This window comes from Meleagris gallopavo, chromosome 11, assembly GCF_000146605.3.
Source record: "Meleagris gallopavo isolate NT-WF06-2002-E0010 breed Aviagen turkey brand Nicholas breeding stock chromosome 11, Turkey_5.1, whole genome shotgun sequence".
NCBI classification, from domain to species: Eukaryota; Metazoa; Chordata; class Aves; order Galliformes; family Phasianidae; genus Meleagris; species Meleagris gallopavo.
In genome coordinates this window covers 23652156-23660675 of record NC_015021.2, presented here as the reverse complement: position 1 = coordinate 23660675, position 8520 = coordinate 23652156, and the positions used below count along the sequence as shown (strand labels likewise).

The 8520-nt window shown below is 42.1% G+C and overlaps 1 protein-coding gene across 2 annotated transcripts; it reads left to right on the top strand.

The window, feature by feature from the left end:
- The first annotated feature begins 332 nt into the window (after window positions 1–332).
- Window positions 333–7288, top strand: LOC100545648 (tubulin alpha-3 chain). 2 transcript variants are annotated; one of them, XM_019619256.2, is made up of 5 exons: window positions 333–435; window positions 3098–3320; window positions 3829–3977; window positions 4837–5517; window positions 6415–7288. In XM_019619256.2, the coding sequence occupies exons 2-5, from the start codon at window positions 3200–3202 to the stop codon at window positions 6709–6711; spliced, it is 1248 nt and encodes a 415-aa protein (XP_019474801.1). In that variant the 5' UTR covers window positions 333–435; window positions 3098–3199; the 3' UTR covers window positions 6712–7288. The 2 variants fall into 2 exon arrangements, with proteins under 2 accessions (XP_019474801.1, XP_003209313.1); XM_003209265.4 differs by having other exon boundaries at window positions 338–482.
- Window positions 7289–8520: the final 1232 nt, after the last annotated feature.

The window sequence follows — 8520 nt, the reverse complement described above, 5'->3', positions numbered from 1 at the left end:
ATTATGAAAAATCTCGTGTAAAAATTACACAGAACTGGAACAACTGAAATCTTATAGAGGAAAAAAAAAAGAAACGAAATACTGAGTTCTGTAATTCCTTTAGAAAACTTACTTTGGACTAGAACTACCGCTCGTATTTTGCAGAGAAACAGAACCTCAACACCCCCGCAGCGCAGCGCAGCGCACGACCCGCCCCACCCTTATCCGCTTTCTCCACAGACCCAAAGAGCGCGGGAACTCCCCCAACACTTCAGTCACGCCACCAACCGAGCATGCGGCAGTTACCACCCCACGTGAGGAGAACAGCGCACTGGCGAATCAGTGGCCGCCGTTCGCCTCTGGCCCACGTGACAGCCAATGGGAAAGCAGCGCGCTAGAGTTGTCTGGACCGTTACCTGACGGCAGTTGCGTCTGTTCGGCGGTGGACGCGTTCCGGTGCGGTGCTGTGCGGTCGAAGCTCCTGAGCCTAACAAGGCGCCATGGTGGGAGCGGGACTTGGGGTTGGGGAGAGGAAGGGAACCTGGGATGGCTTTTGCCGCGGCGGGTTTGGGGAGTTGAGAGTTACCTGTGCTGCGGCGGAGCTCGCGGAGTGCTGCCGCGTGCGGCCCTGCGGCGGCGTAAGGCCGTGTGTGGGAGAGGAGAAATTAACGTGAGAACTGAGAGTTCGAGGGAGGTAATATGTAGAAGTTTGCTGGTGGCAAATGAGACAAAACAGGTGGAAAAGCAACGAGATGCCACCAGCTTTGCAGTGCGAAGTGCGACGGTTGAGGGACGGTAAGAACGCCTAGAGCATCGGCAGCGCTTCGCGCCGCCGTTTCTTGTGGCACCTAAAACGATTGGGGGCTGCACGCAGCCAATCAGAGGAGAGGTCTGTGTCCGGCGGCCAATGGCGTGCCAACCGTGCCGTGAAGGGACGTGGCTGTGCGGTGGTGTTTGCGTCTCTGCTCCCGCTCGAGACTGCGGGGCTGCGTGCTGGGAAATGAGAGCCCGGGGTGGTATGAAAACGTTGGAAGCTCAGTGCCAACCCAATAGATGTGCAGATAAATGCAGAGTGAGCCTCAGCCCTGATTGCCTAGGGCTTGATCCTACCTTGCCTTGTAAGTCTCCAGGAACGAGGCATCAAGCACAACTCTAGGCAGCCTGTTCAGTGCTTCTCCACCCTCGCTGTAAAAAACTTTTTCCTTCTATCCAACCTAAATCTACCCTCTTGAAGTAGATTTTCCCCTCAGAAAGAGCCTGCTAAAGAGTCTGCTCCTTTCTTTTCTGTAGCTCCCCTTTAGATTTTGAAAGGCTGCTATCAGGTCACCTCCAAGCCTTCTTTTCTCCAGAATGAACAGCCCCAGCTCTCAGGGCCTGTCCTCATAGGTGAGATGTTCCATCCCCTGGATCATTTTTGTGGCCCTCCTCTGGACGTGCTCCAACATCACTGTGTCTCTCCTGCACTGAGAACTCCATATCTGGACACAGTACTGCAGGTGAAGCCTCACTAGTGCAATGTAGAGGGGCAGGATCACTTCCCTTGATCAGCTGGCCATACTTCTTTTGATGCAGCCCAGGATATGGTTGGCTTTCTGGGCTGCGAGGACGCATTGCTGGCTCATATGCAGCTTGCCATCCACCAGTACTCCCAGCTCTTTTTCATCAGGTCTACACTCAATCCTTTCGTCCCCCAGCTTATACTGGTAGTGTGGCTTGCCTTGATCCAGGTGCAATATTTTGCATTTGGATTTGTTTTACTTCATGAAGTTCGCCTGTGCCCACTGCTCAAGCCTGTTTAGGTCCCTCTGGATGGCATCCTGTTCCTCTGGTGTGTCAACTGCATCCCACAGCTTGGTGTCATTAGCAAACTTGGTGAGGGTGTACTTTAGCCCACTGTTGATGTCGCTGATGAAGGTATTAAGGAGTACCAGTCCCAGCATTGACCCCTGGGGGACACTGCTCGTCACTGATCTTCATCCGGACACTGAGCCATTGGCCACTGCTCTCTGGACTCGATTCTGCAGCCAGTTCTTCATCCATTGAACGGTCCATTGTCAAATCCATATATTTCCAATTTGGAGAGAAGGATGTTGTGGAGTATTGTGTCAGAGTCCTTACTGAAGTCCAGATACACAACATCAGTGGCTCTTCTATTGTCCATTGATGCAGTGACACTGTCATAAAAGGCTGCTAGGTTGGTTAAGCAGGATTTGGCCTTGGTGAAGCCATGCTAGTTCTCCCTGCCTTTCATGTGCCTTAGCTCACAGAGGTGAGACTGATGGGTTGTCATTTTATCCTTCTTAGAAGTGGGTGTGATGTTGACTTTTTCCAGTCACCAGAGACTGATTGCCGGACTTTCCAAATGTCATGGAGAGTGGCTTGGTGATCACATCAGCTAATTCCCTAAGGACTCTGGGATACATTTCATCGGGACTCATAGACTTGCAGATGTTCAGGTTCCTCAGGTGGTCACAAACGTGATCTTTGCTTACAGTGGGAGGGACGTTGCTTCCCCAGTTCCCTCCTACTAAACCAAACATTTGAGGGCGATGTGGCGAGTTATCAGAGAAGATTGAAGCAAAGAAGTTGTGAAGTACCTCAGCCTTCTCCTTGAATGTTGTTACCAGATTGCCTGTGTCACTCACTAGGCATGGTATGCACTCCTGGACTTTCCTTTTCTGGTTGAGGTACCTGTAGAAGCCTTTCTTGTTCTTCTTGGCATCCCTTGCCAAAGTTAGGCCAAGCTGGGCCTTGGCTTTCCTGACCCTGTCCCTACACAGACTTGCAGCTTCTTTATAGTTTTCCCATGGTATCTGTCCCTGTTTGCACTGCCTGTACATTTTCTTCTTATTCTTCCATTTGACCAGCAGATCCTGGTTCAGTCATGCCTGTCTCTTGCCTTCCTTTCCTGACAGCGTAGATCAACAGCAGTGAGTAGAGTCATGCTAGCAGCAGACTGTTGGATCATTTTAATTGTCACTCAAGCAACCGAGGTAATAATGCAGCAGGGAAAGATCACTACAGTATAACCCACAGATAGCAAGTTATTGTGAGAGTGAAATCTAAGTGACGGGTAGCCCCAGATCTCACATTATCATTGTCCTTTTTTTGTTTGCAGCGTGAATGCATATCTATCCACGTTGGTCAGGCTGGTGTTCAGATTGGCAACGCATGCTGGGAATTGTATTGTCTTGAACATGGGATCCAGCCTGATGGTCAGATGCCCAGTGATAAAACTATTGGAGGCGGAGATGATTCATTTAACACTTTCTTCAGTGAGACGGGAGCTGGTAAACATGTTCCCAGAGCAGTGTTTGTGGATCTAGAGCCAACTGTAGTTGGTACGTACCCAAGATGCACATCTTCAGTGTAAAAGTACTCCTTTCCTTTCAGATATTTTTTGCATTTTCAAAACGCTGGGGGTTCTAAAAGGTGTATAGCTGGATGATGTTTTGACAGTTTTGGTTAGTGTTATTTGAAAGAGATGAAATGATGGTCTGTGGGTAATATTGGAAAACATTAAACTTCTTTGCAGATTTTGGATAATCTTTCCAAGCCACTGCACTACCTCCAGAGCTTCATTTAATTGCTATCCAGAATATGCCTGTGCCTGCAGTGTAGTTCTCTTGTTGCCTCCATGTTCCAGGATGCAAATACTGCTTTGTGAGCATCCAGTGTTTTCCCCTAAAGAAAGACGCTGAAGTTGTACCAACTTTTTGCTGCGTTTGTTCATGGAAGCTGTCTGTAGGTTTTTGACATTTCCTTTTACTTAGTATTTCATCACTAGGCACCACACGCAGAATACAACAAATAAATTTTATGTTGGAATATGTATTTTTTCATTTGTAGATGAAGTACGTACAGGCACATATAGGCAGTTATTCCATCCTGAGCAGCTCATTACTGGGAAAGAAGATGCAGCTAATAATTATGCCAGAGGCCATTACACCATTGGAAAAGAGATCGTTGATCTTGTGTTAGACCGCATTCGCAAACTGGTAAGAATTCATGCTGCAGATCAGTATTTAAAATAAGTAAGATACAGCTCTAGAGCTACCTATAGTTATGATTTGTTATGATGCTTGTGTTTTCTGGGGGGGAGGGAGTTGGTTGTTTTTAAGAATTTTATGCATAGATTATTTATTAAAAAAAACAAAAACAAGAACTTGGTCTCATGCCTCCTCCTTCTTGAGTTAAATAAAAATTCAGTCAATAAAACTTGAAAGTTCCTGTGCTATGGAACATCATTATTTGAAGATATTTTAAGGATACCTCAGAATGCATTATAAAATCTTTAGACAACTGTAATCACTTGTTCGTTATTTTTAACTTGAATCGCACCATTATGTGTCATAATGAAACTCAGATTTTGGTTGAAAGTTCAGTAATTTCACGTATCTTTTTAGCTTTTCATAACCTGGTGTAATGTAAGAAACTCACACAGCATGACGTGAATCAAAGTGAAGTAGTGATTGCCTATCTGAAATTGTAAAAATACTTTTTTTCCAAACCAAATTGATACTTGCTGCCATATAGAGTACAATAGTAATTTAAAAGCTGCAAGCCTGTTGTAATTTCTAATAACTTTTCACAGCGGTGCATAGCTGCTCCTGCTTTTAGTAGGATAAAAAATGCATGAAGGAAAATGCTACATTCAAATGTGAAAATACTCATATTTAGAACAAGGTGTGCCGTGGTGGTTTTAAGTAAAAGATATGCAAGAAAAAAGTTACCTTTTAAAACAAATGATTAGGAAATAATTGTTTTTGAGTGCTTAATTTAATATTGATGATTTTGGAAAGGGTAAATAATAAATATATGTTTTTTTCTCTCCTGCTTTTTTCCACCCTATTATAGGCTGATCTGTGCACTGGGCTGCAAGGTTTCCTTATCTTTCACAGTTTTGGAGGAGGCACTGGTTCAGGGTTTGCATCTCTGCTCATGGAAAGGCTCTCTGTTGACTATGGCAAAAAATCTAAACTAGAATTTGCAATTTATCCAGCACCACAGGTTTCTACTGCTGTAGTGGAACCTTACAATTCAATTTTAACTACACATACAACACTGGAGCATTCAGACTGCGCATTCATGGTAGATAATGAAGCCATTTATGATATATGTCGTCGCAACCTGGACATAGAACGTCCCACTTACACCAATTTAAATCGACTCATTGGGCAAATTGTTTCATCTATCACAGCTTCACTACGTTTTGATGGAGCCCTTAATGTAGATCTGACAGAATTTCAAACTAACCTTGTTCCGTACCCACGAATCCATTTCCCCCTGGTAACATATGCCCCTGTCATCTCCGCTGAAAAAGCCTACCATGAGCAGTTATCTGTGGCTGAAATTACCAATGCTTGCTTTGAACCAGCCAACCAGATGGTAAAATGTGACCCGCGTCATGGTAAATATATGGCCTGCTGTATGTTATACAGAGGTGATGTTGTCCCTAAAGATGTTAATGCAGCTATCGCTACTATCAAGACTAAACGTACCATTCAGTTTGTGGATTGGTGCCCAACTGGATTCAAGGTACTTTGATAACTCCTGAAGTGCTTGATTTTGGAAATACTAGGAATTACATAATATTTGGAGGTAACAGTCATTGTACAGTACTGTAATGTTCCTGTTACTGAACTGCTTACGTTTCAGATTATATTCTTAAGTATAATTCTATGATATTTTAACACAGGTGAAAATTCTAAAACAAGTTACAGAATAGCAATCACAGTTTTTATAGGAACAGGCAATACTGAGTGTATAAATAATTTTCAAACAGGTAGGTACTAAAAAGCAATGCTAGGTTTTACTGCGAGTCTTCAAAAATCTAGGGAGCTTTGTACAGAAGGAATATAGACAAGCCCCAAGCAAATGTAGAAACAATACATTAAGTTATTGAATTCAGCGCAGTAACTTCCCAACAATGTTTTTGAGATAGCATCTACCACTTCAAGGTATCAGTTTCTGGACATGTGGAGCCTGGCTGCTATCACTAGAGCAAACCTATTTTTTTTCATTGTAATTTATTTAAACATAGGCTCCTGTAAGTAGACTTTTTACTAGATCAAAATCAGATTGTTCATCTACCTATGTTTGTTCTCAGTTGACTGGCAGTGTCACCTTCCAGAGAAGTGGTCCATCCTTTTAGCTACTGTCTATGCATTCAGGACTTGGAAAGACCCAGATTCTTATGTTCTGTGTAGAGTCCAGTAAGTTCTTATGATCTGTTGGAAAATAATCTGTAGGCCAGTGTAGCTAACACTGGACAAGTTTGACCAGATTCTGAATTTAGGATTTAGTTAAATATTTTGATGAAGCGCAAAATAATTTTATTTAATTGTTCACAGTTGTGGCTACTGTTGTTGTTAACAGAAATAAGTCTTCAGTGCTTCCCAATAATTAAAGAAGTTCTCACTTGTTTTCTTGAAGGTGGGCATTAACTACCAGCCTCCAACTGTGGTGCCAGGTGGCGACCTTGCAAAGGTACAGAGAGCTGTATGTATGCTGAGTAATACAACTGCCATTGCTGAAGCATGGGCTCGTCTCGACCATAAATTCGATTTGATGTATGCCAAACGTGCCTTTGTACATTGGTATGTTGGGGAAGGAATGGAGGAAGGAGAGTTTTCCGAAGCCCGGGAAGATCTGGCTGCCCTTGAGAAAGATTATGAAGAAGTTGGGATAGATTCTGTAGAAGCAGAGGCTGAAGAAGAGGATGAATACTGAAAATACTGAAATAATGAAAAGTGTGTTCCGTAACAGCAACAAACGAATTGCAGAATCCTGTTCGCTTGCTTCCTTGTTTTCAGATGCAGTTTTAAATGTTGTACTGTTCATTTTTTTCTTTGTTACTGTTTACACATACAGTTGCTGTGTAAGGACCGCTTGAAATGACAGTTTTTGGTAGCATCTCGTCTTGCAGAACTTAAAGATTAAATTACAAAATTGTGTACATGTCAGTAACACTGTACTCAATTTATCTAACTGTAGTAAGAGTAAGTGTCATTACACTTTTGGTCTGAACTAGAATACTTCCAAAAGACCAAACTTGCTACTTAAAAAAATAAAAAAAAAAAATAAAAATGGGGAGGCTTGGCAGACAAAAGGTAGAATTTTCCAACCAGCATGTCCTGTTACACTCAGTTCTGCTTTAGATAGAAGGAAAATAAAATGTCAGATTACCTGTTTTCAAATAGTCACGTTTTGAATTCCTACACTGACCTATTATATACTAATGTGTCCTTTAATGCACAACTGTGGACAGTTTAAGCTTTGATGAATTAATAAAAATTTCTTTGTCTTATTTTTTTACCTGTTCTTACTGTTGGCAGAAAATACAACTTCTATTTGCGAGCAGTTATTTTGTGGTGGTTTTTTCTGTTTGGTTGGGTGGGTTTGGTTTTGTTTTTTAGAAAAGCCATATGGTTTTCAGTGAAAAGGACTGGATGCAACTGACTGATGTTAATTAGCAGATGCTTCTCTTCACAGATTGTGTGGTACATTGTGGAATGTCATTTGTGGCAACCTCTACAAAACCTGCTTCGTAATGCTGTAATTTTACACAATCTGATAATAACAATACATACCCAAAAAGCCTTCAGTTTTAGTCTAGTCTAGCTAAACTGTTTTAGCTACTATTTCTGGTTAAAATTAAAAAGAGGGAGAATATATATACCTGCTTTTAATGTAACTTAACTCTTTATTAACTAGAATAGTATTCTGCAGGAGACATTTTAAAATCTAAATTAAAGCTAACACACCAGATCTGATTTATTTGCTGGGTATTCCACTTTTGCAATTTAAAAAATAGCAAAAAAGCATATAGTGATGTATGTGCTGTTTTTACCAAAGGATGAACTTCTGTCAAATGCCTGTTAGAACTTCTAAGCTTTTACATTTTACTTTCTTAACATGGAATTTCTTTGTATGCTAGCAGGAAAAAAGAAAGAAATTGATGACTTTGAATACTCAAAAAAGTATTACTGAAAGCCTGCAATTGAATTCTAAATTATACTCGCTGTTGAAAAGGATGCTCATCATCACAACATCAGAAGCAGCTTCAAAACAATCTTCAGAGCAGGAAACCACAGTATTACAAAGTACAGAGCTACTCATTCCTTGAATTCAGGTAGTGCCAGCCCAAACACCAGTCCTGTTACTAACTACAAACTGAGTATGCAGAACTGACTGTAACCAAATGTCTTCTGCTGCTGTCATCTCTCGTACAGGTACAGGAGGATTTGAGGATTCTAGTGATAAACCAGTGCAGTCTAGGTCCACCTTAAGTTTAACAGTTGAGCGCTCGTATGCACCTCATAAGCTCGTAATTAGCATCCTGCCATTTGAGCACTCGTGGCTTTCAAAAATCACATACTAAATCAAATTCTATCTTGAACAGGCTCCTTAGCTACATTGCTCAAGCCTCAGGATGGGTGAAGAATCAGCATCACTGACAGCATTACTTCATCTTTGCATCAATTGAATCCATCCTTGAAAGCATGCTGATGACAGGAGGAAGGTGCTGTTCAGGCTAGG